The 16,562-nt window shown below is 40.8% G+C and overlaps 1 protein-coding gene across 5 annotated transcripts; it reads left to right on the top strand.

The window, feature by feature from the left end:
* The first annotated feature begins 802 nt into the window (after positions 1-802).
* On the top strand, positions 803-15,700 carry polm (polymerase (DNA directed), mu). Of its 5 annotated transcripts, XR_007034996.1 has the most exons (13): positions 803-1,076; positions 1,300-1,492; positions 2,402-2,579; positions 3,701-3,799; positions 3,892-4,062; positions 4,145-4,216; positions 5,386-5,506; positions 5,589-5,721; positions 7,073-7,175; positions 7,263-7,685; positions 7,766-7,849; positions 8,005-8,171; positions 11,357-15,700. XR_007034996.1 is itself a non-coding variant. In XM_035141527.2 (12 exons), the coding sequence occupies exons 2-12, from the start codon at positions 1,308-1,310 to the stop codon at positions 8,089-8,091; spliced, it is 1,653 nt and encodes a 550-aa protein (XP_034997418.2). In that variant the 5' UTR covers positions 803-1,076; positions 1,300-1,307; the 3' UTR covers positions 8,092-8,322. The 5 variants fall into 5 exon arrangements, 4 of the variants coding, with proteins under 4 accessions (XP_034997418.2, XP_034997415.2, XP_047200520.1 ...); XM_035141527.2 differs by lacking the exon at positions 11,357-15,700 and having other exon boundaries at positions 3,704-3,799; positions 8,005-8,322; XM_035141524.2 differs by lacking the exon at positions 11,357-15,700 and having other exon boundaries at positions 8,005-8,322.
* The last annotated feature ends 862 nt before the right edge of the window (positions 15,701-16,562 follow it).

Raw genomic sequence — 16,562 nt, 5'->3', positions numbered from 1 at the left:
TCTTGACCTGATATGTACGCATTTCAGCTTTCATCAATCTAGGTGAAACATGTTGCAGGAATTACTTTGTTTCATTTTGTAAGTGAGCGCGAGTGAGGCATCTTGCCACAACTAAATACCAAACAACCCCATCAAAGTAAAGATTCTAGACCTTCGGACGTGTGTTCCAAATTTGGTGAGTTTTCAAGCATTCTACACTGTTTACAAACAGCTACTTACCACCGCATTGGGTTTGACCTCACAATATTCACAAGCATTATGAAGGTCTCAATGCTTTTATGACCAAATTTGAAGTGGATATGATCAACCTGCTCTGGGAATGATGTCAAAGTGTCAAAGCACAAATGTTCTGTTGCCACATGGTGGTGCTGTGACTGAGACTGCATATGTAGACGTGTTCAGTCCAAGACTCTTACCAGACATGAAGTTTGGTGCAGATTTAACCATTTACAGATCAGTTATAAAGTTTCAACGAGAATCACCAAAATTCAGCATCACGCCACAGAACTGCTGCATAACTGCACCAAAATCGGCACAATAAATTCAAAATGGTGGACTTCCTGTTGGGTTGTAGCTCCAAGAGGCTTCAAGTGTCATCCAGCGAGACGTGCAAAAAATGAAGCAGGGAGCTTTCATTTTTAAAACTGTTCGGTTATTTATTTCTCAAAGTTGTAAACAAGGAAAGACATGGTTCAAAGTAATACAGTGTGGGAGGATAATATTAAATGGAAAATATAGAAATTAGTTCATTGACATGACTTGTTGTAAATTATATGTATATTTTTTATTGGCAGAAATTGTCTTCCATACCGGGCACTCTGGGCTCACAGTGCACAGTTTCCAGCCGGAGTTATTTTGGTGATGTACTGTTGGTGTCGGCCGTGTAGCGAAGGTCCTCCCCTAACCTGCTTTTAGTTGGCTTAGCCTGATATCGCTTCCCTAATTTTGACCAGTCACAACTCTCCATGCCCAAACCTGCCCAATCAGAGGCAAGCTGCGGTGGAGGCTGCCGGTTTCACGCCTGCACAGAAGTTCACTGCTTCTCCTCCCTCTTACAAGCTGTTTCAGAAAATATGGTGAGTAACCACATTTCCTATGTCTATCTATTCATGTTATTGTTAATTGTTATATTTCATAATAACAGGCGTCATAAAAGACCACGTATGAGGCGTTGAAAGGGGCTAAAGAGCCCAAATCAATTCAAATACCTACTTTCTGACACAGGACGTGGACTTGACAGGTTTGTTGGCATCAGTGTCAGCGTGTGATCTGATGGTTTACCGTCGTATTTAACTGCAGAGTGAACCATGGTGCCATTGAAGCGAAGAAGAGTCACTGGGAACATTGGGGCTGACAGCAGTGGAGATCTTCCACCAACCCAGTTCCCCCAGGTCGTTCTGTTCCTGTTGGAGAGAAAAATGGGAGCCAGTCGCAGAGCTTTCCTGTCCCAGCTGGGTCGAAAGAAAGGATTTCGAGTGGAGGAATCGTTCAGGTAACAAGTGCAGGGAAATAGAAACTTTTAAATCTGCTACAGAGGCTTATATGGAAAACATCATATCATAGAATCTTTCCAAGTTAAACCTTAAATGTCAACATGTTCACTAATATATCTGTAGCTTGTCATGTCCAACACACATGGAAGCTGAACTTTATAAAGAAGCAGAGTATAAAATTCATTTAATTCACAAGGGACAGGACCAGACAGTCATTATTCATTCTAACAAAGCTATTATTCATTAAATGGTGCATTAAATGAAGCTACCTGTACTGTCTGTAGAAACCTGGAAAAAGTTGAAATGGCCCTGAACACATAAGAGCTTCAGTATATCCTCCAATCCCCACACTATTACACTGAAGGCTGAAAGCCCTGGACACAGATTAGCTCCCATTTTGGACGAAAACTTATTCTTTAAAGCTTTTTACAGAGTCCACCCTCATTGTTGGACACATAATTCCAGCTCTGGTTCAGAGTGGATTTGAGCAAAAAATAAGTCTCATGTTCCCTGTAAAAACATTTTCACATCTTTGAGCCAGATAGCTTTAAGGTTTGACCTTTTATATCTGCTTCGGGAGCAGGTCGTCCTCCATCATGTTTCTACAGTAGACCAGGAAAGACAAGCCAAACACTGGCTCTGTAGAGGGCCTCTCACTTTTATTTATGCTACTTAAATGTTCTCCTACATGTCTGGACAGAGAAGATGAAGGGAGGGGTATGCAGTTCGTTGTAATATGCAACTTCACCACTAGATGCCACTAAATCCTACACACTGGTCCTTAAACTTCAAATCAGAATTTCCTGCATTCTATTCTCAAATTCATCTTTTCAGCTTTATTGTGTATGTCTGTCATGTTTAGCCTGTGCATTACATTAGGTGTTGTGTTGAACATTGTTTCTTCACAGTCAAAGCATCACACATGTCATTTCTGAAAACAACTCTGGTGATGAGGTCCGGACGTGGCTGGACTCACAGCACACGGCTCAGGGCCGAGCTCCGCTTCACCTCCTGGACATCAGCTGGTTCACAGAGAGCATGCACGCAGGCCGTCCGGTTCCAATCCTGGACAGACATAAACTACAGGTACATTTTACTGTACAACAAGAATCACTGCTGCTTTTCTGAGCCTTGTATTTATTACATCCCTCGGTGTAGGAAATCTAGGCCCATGTGTCAAACCTCTAAGAATAACACTTAATAGTCAAGTTATTTAATCTTTTTTTAATCTCTGCCAAGGTTTGTATGCATGTTGGTTTGTATATTTGCTCGTTTGTTAGCAAGATTATGCAAAACCTAAGGATAGATTACTACAAAACTTGGTGGAAGTGTGAAGAATAGCTAAGGGAAGAACCCGTTATATTTACTAGAATTTCTTTTTCACTTTCACAATCTTTTAACATCTAAACTGGTTTCCCAGGGAATAATTCATGGATCTTGAGTGTGTGTAATTTGGTGCAGCTTGATTTAAATGTTGGGCCTTGGCAGCAGTATGTGAGTGACATTCTAGTTTGCTTCTGTATTACATGTTTAGAATAGTACCTGACAGTATAGTATGTACACTGGTGTCCTGTATGAAGTTAACTACTTATATACTAATTTCTCTTCTTTTTATTATTGCTCTTTCCATATTTATAAATGAACTTGATAACTTTGTGATTTTAAGTTGACCCAAACACCATTTTTGTGGCTTTGAAGTTTCGGTGGGACTCACCCTCTGATATTCAGCCAGTCAAGAAACTGGCAGCCCATAAAGTTATCTGCCCAACTGCATCTTGCTAGCGTAGATTTAACTTGCAAACCGGTCACATGGTCATGTGTCACTGTCTCATTGTTGTAATGTGACTGCATCACAGAAAACAATCACTACATTAAATCCCTTTGTCTGAGAATAAATAATAATAATTGATGTCGATGCATAGTGAATAATGTAGGATTACTATTTCTTATTTGATGGGCTATCTGTAGTAATTCATATACTACTACTACTACTACTACAATTACTAATAACCAGCAACATCAAATGTTTTTTGCACTTTTGATAAATGCAAAAAACGAAAGAACAAAAGAAAAGTGTATGTGAATTATAGATAGTGTTTGAACTAATATATTACAAGCAGTTGATCTGTCACAACTCTAACTATTCCCCTGTAGCTGCCTGCTGAATGCAGAACTGTACGACTCTTTAATCCCTGTGTATTTTTCAGCAGCAGCAGGTTGATGAAGCAGAGGTTGTGGTGTTCTCAGTGCCCAGCTACGCCTGTCAGAGAAGAACCACTCCGGACGACAATAACAGCCTCCTCACCGTATGTCAACAAACACACATCTCATTTATTACACCTTTAGCCTACCCTGACAGAAAATAAATCACACAGTATAAATGTATTCTCGCTCTCAGGATGCTTTGTCCCTCCTGGCTGAAAACGCTGAGCTCAGTGACCAGGAGGGGCGAGGTGTCGCGTTTCGCCGGGCTGCCGCCGTGTTGAAGGCTCTCCCTAAACCGGTGACGTGCATGACGCAGCTCAGAGGGCTGCCCTGTCTCGGAGAACATTCACTGAGAGTCATCAAAGTGGGTGAAATCTACTTTTGGCTGTTTTATAAAATTTAAAGATGATCTAAGGTATTTCCCTTCTTATTCTCCGTTCTTATAGGACATTTTGGATAATGGTTTATCTAGTGAGGTGGAATCTATGAAGCAAAGTGAGCAGTATAAAGCTCGAAAGGTTTGTGGACTTTTTTGCTCATAAAGTTTTTGGCAGCAATGTATATATTTCATGATCTATCACAGTGGTTTCCAGCCTCTAAAGGACCCCGAGAAGAAAAGACAAAAAGTCCTATCTCCTGAAACGTTGTTTTTCCATACATTTTCAATACATTGTTGCTTTTGTCTTTTGGAATATTGCCCACAAATCCTTTGAATAAAAAAACTGACAATATTTTCTTTTCTTGACACTTCACACATCTTTTTTAGGACAAGATTTATCACATTAAATAGAAACAAAAAAAGAAGGAAACAAAACTTATTAGGATGTGCATTTTCCCACCAGTTCCTCTTCTTGCCATTAGATATGTATCAATTTTCAAATAAGAGGATGCTGCCACCCCTCATTTCCTCATAACCATGTTTTACTTGCTAATAACAGTTTTTATCTCTCCTAGCATATAAATCAGGTGAATATAGTGATCTGCCGTGTGTCCTTTTTGTCCATCCATCTGTCTGTTTCATTCCTTTTCATCAAACTTCACAGTTCTATTAATGAGGAAGTGAAGTGGAGCCTTAGGATGTTTTGGGTTTCATGAGGGAAATATCACCAAATCATCTGTTATTTAAGTTTCGTGGGTGCAGGGAGGATATGTGATCTCCCGAGGACCAAAATATCACATTCTCCTCCATACAACTAGTAGGGACCTTGTATTTCCAGGAAATGTTTGAGTGATCAGCATCAAATGATCCACACTTCATTATAAGGGTCCACAAGCCAAAATGTCTGGGGACCACTAACATACAGTATAAAACAGTAAAGTACCAAATTAAATGTACTTAGTCACTTCATCACAGAGTTGCATGCCAGTATACTTAAGTTGTGTAATTTAATGTGGTCCTTAGTACACCAAAGATGACATAATAATAATAACAATAACATGATGATATATAAAGTAAATAAACTATAAACTAAATAAATTTAAGCTAAAACTGTAAATATAGAAAGTTAAATGTATCTTCTTGGTAATCTACATTAAGATACATGTGTAGGCTCACATAATATTATTAAATGTTAAATGTTTTCTCTCATTTCAATCGTTTGTGTATTTTCTCCATTGTGCGAAGCTATTTGGAGACTGCGTCTGCCTTAAACCGATTTCTGAGGTTAACGCTAAAAGTGTGTTTCAGGTTTTAACAGGGGTTTTTGGTGTTGGACCAAAAACAGCAGACCGATGGATCAGAGATGGGATACACACTCTTCACCAGTTACGGGATTCAGGACACTCACTCAATCGAGCCCAACAAGCAGGTGTGTGTCTTGGCACCTGTGTGTACAGTTGTGCTTTATTTAGTCTAGATTCTGTCTGAATGAACCCCTTGTTTTCTGTCAGGTGTGGAGCACTATGAAGACCTCAATCAGCTGGTCTCTAAGGCGGAGGCTGACGCTGTTGAAGAGATCGTGGCAAAAGCCGTCGTTTCTGTGTTACCAGGAGCACAGATTGCTCTGACGGGAGGATTCAGGAGGTAAAAGAGCAAACACTAGCAGGCAGTGTGAGAGAGGACATCTTCATAAAAAGACCGAAGACAGGGCCTTCATACCATGCTGCTACGCATATGTGCTTATCAGGAAATCAAACTGTACAGAATAACAGAAGGCACAGGTATAAAGAAACTGCACACTAACTCAAAACCACCAGAGTAAGCTGCTTTCAGACGTGCACTGAACTTCGTACACTGTCCGGAGGGGCTGTGTGTCAAATGTCCAAGTGAGAGCCTAGAGACTTTCTATAGTGTTTACACAGTATAGTAAAAACACAGTAGCAGATCCTCCACAGGATTCACCTTGAGTGAGTGGTTGGTGAAGCTTTTGGTGATAAGGGCCGATGCCAGTGTCGATGTGCTGTAAACAGAAACAAGTGATCTCCACCGCAGAATGAATATGTTACGTCCTGCATTCTGCCTGCTGCAGCACCCCTCACTTGAACCCCGGAGATGATCTGTGCTGTTGTTCATGTGACACGAGACATTCCCAAGAGTTTCTTGTTCGAAAATGGCTTTATTTAACTTTCAATGCCAGTCAGATTTTTATCAGGTCAGTGTCTTTTTGACCTGGTGAAGATCTGATGAGGTCTGAATCATTGTCCACTAACTAAACTAATCCATCATTTTTTGGTCTGTGGTAAGTGTGCAGGCTTTACTCTTTCAATCAATGCAGATTAACAGTAAACATTGACCTAGGTGTCAGCTGTGTATAACTAGTGGCACCTGCACGGGGTCTATCAAAAAAAAAAACAGCCAATGTTATCTAATGTAAATAAAACGCAAGATATCATCCTCTAGAAGATTCAGATAAAGGTAAATGCGACACATTGATTTGCATAGAGTTGTGAGATGGTAGGTTTGCCTGGTTCCAGCAGTAAACTCCTATTCATTTTCCCATAGACTATATGTGTTTCCATGCACTTGTTTTCATGCATATTTTCAATGTGTGTGCGGAAACGTTGGGAAATTGAGGGGAAAAAAACTCTAATTCTCTCAAAATATCAGTAAAAAGTTTTTAAGCTTGACTGAGGTGAGAAGTTGGTTTATCACTAAAAGGAAAATGTGAAGGAGAAAGACACAGATCTAAAAAATCACTAACAGTGGGTGGAAGCTCAACATTTTTGTGTCAAAATGATTTACTATCTTCTACTTATAATAAATGCACATTTTGATAATAGGATAAAAATGTCTTCAACTGGTAACTTGACTGTTCTAAAGCTGAAATTAAAACTGGTGGCCTTTACATTAACCTACAGCATTGTTACACTCTCCAGAAGAGTCCCGAGTCTCTACTGCAGCAGGCTAACGTTTCCACTGACTCTTTTTTTTTTAGAGGAAAGCTGACGGGTCATGATGTTGACTTCCTCATAACCCACCCAGACGAAGGCAGCGAGGAGGGACTGATGTCTAAAGTGGTGTCCTGGCTGGAGTCACAGGTAAAGTCCCTCAGCCTCTTGCCTTCATACGTCCAGGGTTAGGCCTCTCTGTCTTTTTTCTACCTGAGTACTTGTCTGTCTCTCCAGGGTTTCCTGCTCTACCAGAAAACAACAAGAAACTCTTACCTGGAGTCAAAGGACGGCCCTGCTCGAATTGCCTCCAACATGGACCGCTTTGAGAGGTGTTTCTCCATCTTCAAACTGGCCAAGGAGGAGAAACGGGAAACAAAACAGCCAGAGACACAGGGAGAAACTGGATTACAGAATACAGTAGAGGGCCCTTGCAGTGTTGGAGACCACACGCAGATACAAGGTGAGGACTTGAGTCTGCAGACGGATCATACTTCACAGAGTCAGGTTCACGCTGGCGAACAGAGATCCTGTGAAGATGGAGGACTTGTGGAGATAAAACCTGCAGGACACAGGCCGTGGAGAGCTGTGAGAGTGGACCTGGTGGTTTCTCCTTTCAGCCAGTTTACTTTTGCTCTGCTGGGCTGGACGGGATCCAAGGTGACCGTTTAATAGCTTCAGACGTTTGTAACTGTACGACTGCTGCCTTTCTCTTTCTAAATGTTTAAACTTACCTGCAGTTGTTTGAGAGAGAGCTGCGACGTTGGGCTGGACAGGAAAAGGCCATGTCTCTAAACAGCCATGCTCTATATGACAACACACAGGTATATATACGTTTTCCCACTCCTACTTTTGAGCTGATCTGTTGTACTACTTTTAAATCAAGTCAAATTTGCAAATACAAGCTATGTGAAGTCAATAAATCAGGCTGGTGTTTTGCCTTCATTATTTTCCTGTCTGTTCTCCCTCTTTCTCACAGAAGAGGTATCTTAGAGCCACATCAGAGGAAGAAATATTTGCTCATCTCGGCCTGGAGTTCATTCCTCCATCAGAGAGAAACGCCTGAGGGGACCTGAGGAGAATCTGCAGCAAGAGGGCCAAGGAAAGGTTAACGTAGCCTTCGGATGGGGTGGAAGAGCAGGGGGGGTGAGTTTATCAGATGCCAGAACACTGTACCCGATCTTGATGGTGGATCATGATCTTGCTGGCTGCTGACCATAGACTATGATTGCAGCAGGACTGCTTGATACATAGTATTTCTCCTCAGACACTTGACCATTAATGACATTAATCCACCAATTCATTGACCTTCAGTTATGCTTCAAAATGTTTACCCTTATCAATGCTGCTAAAACCTTTATCTTGATGATGTTCTCCTTTACACATGACATCTATTGCACTTCTGTCCGTCCTGGGAGAGGGATCCCTCACATGTGGCTCTCTCTGAGGTTTCTACCTTCTTTTTACCCTGTTAAAAGGGGTTTTAGTAGTTTTTCCTTACTCTCGTTGAGGGTTAAGGGCAGAGGATGTCACACCTTGTTAAAGCCCTATGAGACAAATTGTGATTTGTGAATATGGGCTATACAAATAAAATTTGATTGATTGATTGTACGTTTGTTGTACTATGAGGCGGAAATTTACAGCAGTTATTGTGTCTCGTTGCCGTTTTCACTCCTCTCAGAGACCCTGTTCAGACCTGGTGTTAACATCCATCCTGAGGGATCGGATCACAAGTGGTCAGCGCTAAGTATAGGTGGGAACGCACCTAAATGCATCCTAAGATCTGATCACAAAAATCACATTCGGGATGCATGTGATCACATTCTTTGTGAAAGCAGATGTGTCCTGGGCCACACGCGAAGGACCGGCTCCTATTCGGCCGACGTCCTCTGACCTGCTTGGTATATTTTTACGCTTCTCATTGTCCATACATTGATTTGTCTGTGGCCTGCATCACAATATCAACACTGACAACCACTTATAATTGATATTTCTCTTAAAATAGTAAAGAATTATACTACTGAGTTTCATTCAGCCCCTCCTTGCACTGAAACACACAGACACACACACACACAGTGACATCGGACACATCTATAAACTCAGACTGGGTAATAACAACATATTTTGGTCTTCGTGAACACAAATGACGGATGTGTTTGTTTACATTTAGAGCTTGGAAGTGAGCTCTGATCACGAGTGTTCACAGGAGACTCATCCAGGATACAGTTTGATACCAGGTGTGGTCACATGTACTTAACGCTGACCATTTGGGATTGGATCTCTGAGGACGGATGTTCATACCTGGTTTGAACAGGGCCAGGGAGCTGTGTCTCTTACTCAGCTCATCCCATTTGATGTAAATGAGGTGAACAAAGCAATACAAAAACACCTACTAGTAAAATTGTACGACACACTGCATCCCACAAAATGGTCATACAGTGGAATCAACGCCTGTAAACGAAAACCCACCATCATGACCTTCCTGAAGCACGGTTCATTACAGCTGCTAGTTTTAGCTAAATGTGCCAAATGACCATCAACCATTTACTTCTACCTCTGTCATATGAGTGTCTCATAGAATGTGAATTGTTTTCTATACACTGACCCGTGCATTCTGCTGTTGCTCTGATTATATTTTACAGTAAATGATTAATAAATTCAGCCTTAAAGGCCCCATGACAAAAAATATGCATGTTCCCAGATTGCATCCTGCATCCCTGTGTTAAAGTCTCCAAAGTGCTGCTCATTGTGGGGACTGTTGGGTTTTCTCTACAAACTTAAGGTCTCGACCTTATTATGTCATGATTTGGCTCTTAAATCGGACTGAACAGAATATCTTTTATTACAATCGATTCTTCATTTTTGCCATGGACGTTTGTGTGAAGCACTTTGTAACCTTGTTTAGATAAGTGATATACAAATAAAGTTATTATTATTAATTATTTATTCATCCCTTGTTATAAAACCAGCATCATAACTTCTTTACATCGTAATCTCTCATGAGAGACCTATGCTGTCCAACTCATCAGGTAAATCTTTAAGGTGGTAGTGAGAAGTCCTTGAAAACAGAGAACATGTTCCCCATCATGACGTTCTCTGTGGAGCTGCTGCTTATTGTGACATGACACACATCCAGCTCTATTGGCGACTGTAAACACCAATCAATGTCCTCCACAATTCCCTCCATAGCTCCGCGTTTTTACTGGACATACATTAATATGAAGAAGCAAACAGCTCTGACTTCTGTTTCACTGGGATATTTAAAGGATCGTCAGGAAATCCTGTGAAAAGAACACAAATGTGAACCTCATGGTGGCGCTAGAAGAAAAGTAAGAGGAACACAAAAGTGTTAAAGAATCATCCTGTGGGAACCATCAATGTTTCTATGTTATGGACTGACTCTCCATCCATCCTGGCTAAGAGGACACTGATCTGAGGAATTTATCTTTCATTTGCTGAAGCTCCAATTAGTTCCAATTCCTTAAACCACAGAAACCACCTGATCTTTTATTCACAGATATAGAGTGATGGGATTGAATGTGCCGTTGTGCATCGTGTTAATAAAAGAAGAGCATGGCAAGAGCACAGTGATGCAATCAAAGAAGAAGGCATTGTACAAAAGGTTAACAAAACGCACTTTAAAAATGTGTTATATTTTATTTGACGTTAGTTTCCTCCCTTGTGTTTCTTTACGATCTCTATCGCCTCACGCACAGCGGGGCATGTTCAACTATATGTTGACTTGTGCCTGTGTAAAAAGAACAAGAGTGAAAATGCACAGGCACACCTGTGCTCCAGTGACCTTTATTCTATAACGTCCTCGTCGACTTATCTGTACAGTCACTGAAAATAAAACCACACAGCTGTGCAGAGCAGAGACGCCTTGTGAGACCTCAGTGAGCGAAGCATTCACTCAAGTACAGGATGAAGTGCTTTTTGTTTACTTGAGTATGTCTATTTCACTAGTTCACAGGAGAATACTGCACTGTTTACCTTACGTCATCTATATATGACAGCTACAGGGATGTTTCAGATTGGATTTTAACATTGAAAACATTGAATGAGCTTATAAAGTATAACACATTGTTGGAAATCAAACCAGATTGGGGTGTAGTTGGGGCCTGTTGGCATGATTCAGAGTTGTTATACCGTGTTGTTTACTTTTTACATTCTCACATTGTAGCTTTTAATCAAAGTTTTCTAGGTTCAAATGGGTCAAATTGTCTAATATTCACTAAACAAATCAAAAGTTCAAAATCTGTCGATACATTTCTGTATTAGAACTTTGCTTTTTCTCCTTTCCTCTCCCCTTTGTCTTCTCATGACCCCAGTGGCCCCGTTCAGACCTGGTATCAACATCTGTCCTGAGTGATCCCATCACAAGTGGACAGCTCTGAGTTCAGGTGTGATCCCATCAGCCACACCACACTCAGAGGTCTCCTGGGACCAATGTGTCCATAATCTTTTAGCAGTGGGCACATTAATGCGAACGTGACATTGAAGGACCGCCTACTCAGCTGATGTCTTCTGATGGTCTGCATTTATATTTTGCAATGCTCTAGTTTTGATGAACACTGAAAGTGTTTTACAGCACAGTTTTGCCATTCACCCATTCCCACACACATTCATACAGTGCCAGGCAGCACTTTCTCTATCACATATCACTCAGACACAGCTGATAAGGAATTGTTTGATTGTAGTGCTGCATGCAGCATATTGATCCACTCAGCTCCTCTTGGCTCCACACTCTCTATCTCTCTGATCAGAACAGTATGTGACGTTTGCATATAGAGCTGACAAGGGAGTTGAATACCAGGTATGAGCAGGGCTGAGGACTGGCCTGGTGATACATTCGTGCCCCACTGACCCCCCACTGACTAAACCAGCTAACTGTGTATAAGGTGGTTAAAACTATAACAAGTTTACTCAAGTAAGAGCCCTGGTAGCATAATGTAAAAATATTCATTTATAAGTACAACAGACATTTAAGTATCAGCAATAAAAGTATTTCTTCAGTTAATTGAGAGAGACGATGCTTCAGCTACATTTTACTATTGTAGCTGCTCCATGTGGAGATACTTAAACTGCTTAATATATAGCTGGAAAGTTGTGTCCAGTGGGTCCCGACCTCTTGGTCGGGACCCACCATAGGGTCTCCAGATAAATCTGACATGATTAATGGGAGAAGAACGAAGAACAACATTTCTGAAACACACACTTTATTGGACTTTTCTCAGATTTTGCTTTATTTTGTGAAGATATTATGATTTGACTTCTGTCATCAAAGTTTTTAGAAGTGGACGGTTACAGGTCAGAACTAAGTTCCTCTGAAATGCATGAGTGGAAGTATAAAATTGCATAAAATGAAAATTACTTTAAATTAGTACATAAGCACAGTTATACTCAACACTAGACTAAACTTATAAATGTAAATAAAAAGGAACTAAATGTATATAAACTGTAGTTAAAAGCAGCTTTAACAGTAAAATTCAGCAGAAGTACTGAAGACTCAGTAATAACAATCTGGTCTGTTTTACTGTCTTAAATAGTTTTACTTTGATACCTTGCCGAGAATAGTTTGCTCAAATGCGGTTTTGAATGCAGGACTTGTAATGAATCATTTTGAAGACCGTTATATTGGTGTGTGAGTGCTTCCTTGCATTTATTTGTTTGACTTGTGTTAAATCCTGCTCAAATAATGTAGATAATCCCTCTGATACATTCTTGCCCTGTTTGTTTTAAATAACAGAGATCCTCATTTACAGTCGTGGCCTGTTAGGGGCTCCAGATACATTTCCCGTGTGTGTGTGTGTGTGTTAAGTGATGTGTGAACTCAGAGGCGTTTCCTTCACCTCTTCCTAACAGCCTCATTAACCTCTAAATACCAGTTTAGGATCAAAGGCTGTGTTGGTGCTCACACCTCCCTCTCCTCTCATGTCCACTCTGTGACATGTGCACACATTTCATATAATATATACACTGAAGAACAGAATCTTTAATTTTTCAAATGTTAAACAGTTAACCTTTATGAACTATGTGTTGAGTCTGTGGTTTGAAGAAATGTAGCTGGAAGAGAAAATTACGTATTTTACGTCTGTAAATCACCATTGACACGTCTCCGCTTTTGACACCGTATGTGTGAAGCAAAAGTTTCTGGGGGACAAGAAGACATGAGAGCAACATCGTGCTGCAAGGAGACCTCAAGTCTGGGCCCCTGTGAGAACAGAGAGGAAATGGGATGTAGTTTGTGTGTAAATGTAAATTGATTCAAGTGTGGATGCAGGACCTGATACCAACTGCTTTTTTTAAAGAATAGAACTGGAAACATTCTACGCATCTCTTCTTCCAGCCACACCAGGCTTCAGTTAACAACACAAAGAAAAGCCAAGAGTGATACTGAAAAGAGAAAGTGACGTAAGAGACAAATAAGCAGTATGGGAACCATGTTTGTGAGTAAAAGTCCTGCATTCAACACAGCAGGGGATCCCCCCTGGATTCACCAGGAGTAAGGGGGCGGGTTAACATGTAACAGATGCAAAAATAAAAAATAAAAAAATATATATCTCGGTGAAAAAGCGGTGACACACACATTGAAGACACTGACGAAGATGAAAAGAGAGTTTGAGGTGATAAGAGGCGACACCGAGAGTCTGTGTGTTGTAAAAAAAAAAAATCACGTGATCTCCGCAGCGGAGTAAATACGTCACTTCCTGCCTCCGCCTGCCGCACCCGGCAGCTCCACCTCCCGCCTGAATAATGTGGGGGATTTGATGCTGTTGTGAACGCGTCTGTGCAGAGAACCTCCCGCTGCGTTGTGCATGAAAACGTTTTTAGATAAATATGTTTGTTTCATTTTCCTCAAAATCAATATTTTCCTCCAGATAAGAAATCATCTCTGTCCACACTAACACGCATGACAACGCATATCACACAATCACCCACAAACACTGCCAGATTAGAGTAAGGTTTCAAAAATCTGACGTATAAAGCAATATGACATCATCAGCAAACACAAACATTCCCTCAGATACTGTAAGTCAGGCATCAATTTACATTTTAGGTTTCTGTACACTGTCATTTAGTTCTGCTTGTATAAGGACTGTAAAAGTAAGAATGGATATTCACCAGCACCTGCCGTAAAATGTATGAACCCTCAGGTGTGTAACTGCCTCCAGCATTTAGAGAGAAATTTAAATTTCACAGTGTTAAAACATGCCTCCCCTCCATCACTCCATCCCACCATCTTCCCCCATTTGACGAGGGGAGTCGCAGCGCCTGCTCGTCCACCGGGACCAGTCCCACTGGCCCCATCAAAGCCCAGGGAGCCTTTGATGAGGTTGATAGGGATCAATAGGACAGGGGAAGAGACCTTAACTGACTGTGTTACAGACGGGGCGGGCAACTGCTGGAGACTGCCGGCAATGGAGATCAATGATTATTAGGCGTCATCACCGCCTTGATCTGCATAAAGGAATCCACTCAGCATCAGACTCTGTCTTGGTTAAGGTTGTTTAAGGTTTTAGGTGATTTCTTTATGGCTTTGTTTGCTTTATGTCAAAAAATGATATCCAGGGGAAGAAAACACTAATCTATAAAATGTTCTGCAGTTTGGTTGAGTTTGATTATTCCCACTGTCATTTCAACTCCATTGAATAGACCTCAAGTCTGCTGTTCATTTTGAGAATATATTTTGTAGGATAAATTGTGGTGTTCAGGGATGTTTATTAGTCAAATCTTTTTTTTTTGATAAGAAATTAAAAAGTAGATTCATTAAGATTCAAGATTCAGATTCGATGATTTATTGCCACACAACTCGGTGGTTTGGAATTTGCCTCAGTGTGCCCACGAAAGTAGTGAAAACAAAGGGAATTTGTTTAATCATGAAAAAAAGAACCACCTTGGTGTTGTACTGTGGATGAATCCACTGCAGTCCCCAACAACTGCTCTATGTCTTCCTGTTTGATGGACTGGGGTTTCTGTACAAATGAAGACAGTGAGACCAAAGGAGATATTGGCTACTATATAGCAGAGATCTGATCACTGCATCCCAGTGTGTTGGGACATGTGTCTCCCTCCGGTCTAATGACAGTGCCTGGGGGGGGGCGGTGTTGTTAGGTGTGTTTGTGTCCATAACAGAGCAGCAAACAGGCCCATTAGAGATGAAAGAGTCTGAATGGAGCCAATCAAAGACGAAGCCAGCAGGAGACCATTACCCCACAGACAGCAGCAGCCTGGGACTGGGGCCGAGGAGGATGAATGACCTCTTCTTCATGGATAAGGAGAGTTTACACACACACACACACACACACACACACACACACACACACATATATCAAGATTGACCTAGAATGTCCACGTGTGTGTTTCTTTCAGATAAACCTGGCATGTCCTGTGTTTGAGTATGACAGACCAGAGCATTACAAAAATAAACAAATCCAGACAGCTGAGTTTTGGCAGAGACCCTTGGTTCAGCAGATGAGCAGAAAATCTATTCAAATAATCTAAAAAAAATTAACAATGGCCTTCAGTAACATGCCACCCAGTCGCCAAGTTAAAAAGTGCAACTCTTCATTATGAAATTGTCTTTATAGAAACATTTGCCCAAACATCAGTTTTGTTTCCATGTCTGCAGGAAATCCTTCTGGAGTATCATATATATTTCCTTTCCTCTTCCCTTCCCTTCCCCAGTGGTTCCCTGTTGTCTTGTTTTCCTCCACTGCTCATAAGTTTAAATACCAGTAAGAACCAGTGTCTTATTGGTGCCTGATGTGAACAGTGGAATTACACTGTAAATCATGACCTGTGTTATAAAGCTTTACACTCAGACAGAGTGAGAGTAGAAGTTATAACAATTACATTTACTCAAGAAGTGTATTTTACTTGAGTAATTATATTCTGCACCACTACTTTTCATTATACTTTGTGTGTTTATTTGACTGTTTTAATTTGTCATTTAATTCAAAAATGAACTTAACAAATACATTTTTGTAATATAAATAATGGTTTATGGCAGAATAGGCTAAATGGCTCCAGCTTTACCACTAGCATTAAAGGGATGTATGTATTATAATCTAAACAAATAACAGGCCACTTTCTGAAGTGGTTCATTCAGTATATTTACATTTTCTATATCTTGATGGAAATAATCAAGTCCTTTTATTTAAGTTTTGGACGCTGGACTTTAACAGAGCACTTCTACACTCTGGTGTTGGTACTTTTACTTACTTTGACTCAACTGCTTCTTCCACCACTGCAGAGAAGCAATGTCTGAACGCACAAAGAGCAGTGGATCATTTTCACTTCAAACGAAGCACAAGAGCCAAGAGTGGACAAACAGCAGACATTACAACATCTACAACAAGTGTTGATCCGAGGTCAGAAGAGACGGACACACACAGTAACACACAGAAGAAGAAGAAAAAACACACAACAGTGAGTTGATTGGTACAGTTAAAAGTTCAAAGAGGTCCTGATCATTTTGTTTTCTCTCCTTCACCTCCATCGCTGCCCCTCTGTCTGTGCCTGTGTGTTGTATAA

The sequence above is a fragment of the Hippoglossus stenolepis genome, chromosome 18, assembly GCF_022539355.2.
Source record: "Hippoglossus stenolepis isolate QCI-W04-F060 chromosome 18, HSTE1.2, whole genome shotgun sequence".
NCBI classification, from domain to species: Eukaryota; Metazoa; Chordata; class Actinopteri; order Pleuronectiformes; family Pleuronectidae; genus Hippoglossus; species Hippoglossus stenolepis.
Note: the sequence above shows the minus strand (reverse complement) of the source record. Positions and strands in the feature narration are given on the sequence as shown.

Bases quoted from the DNA above. Each gene is read 5' to 3' on its own strand.
- polm (XM_035141524.2), top strand. From the start codon at position 1,308: ATGGTGCCATTGAAGCGAAGAAGAGTCACTGGGAACATTGGGGCTGAC. The intron at 7,176-7,262 runs GTAAAGTCCCTC...CTGTCTCTCCAG, and splicing joins TGTCCTGGCTGGAGTCACAG to GGTTTCCTGCTCTACCAGAA. The intron at 7,850-8,004 runs GTATATATACGT...TCTTTCTCACAG, and splicing joins CTCTATATGACAACACACAG to AAGAGGTATCTTAGAGCCAC.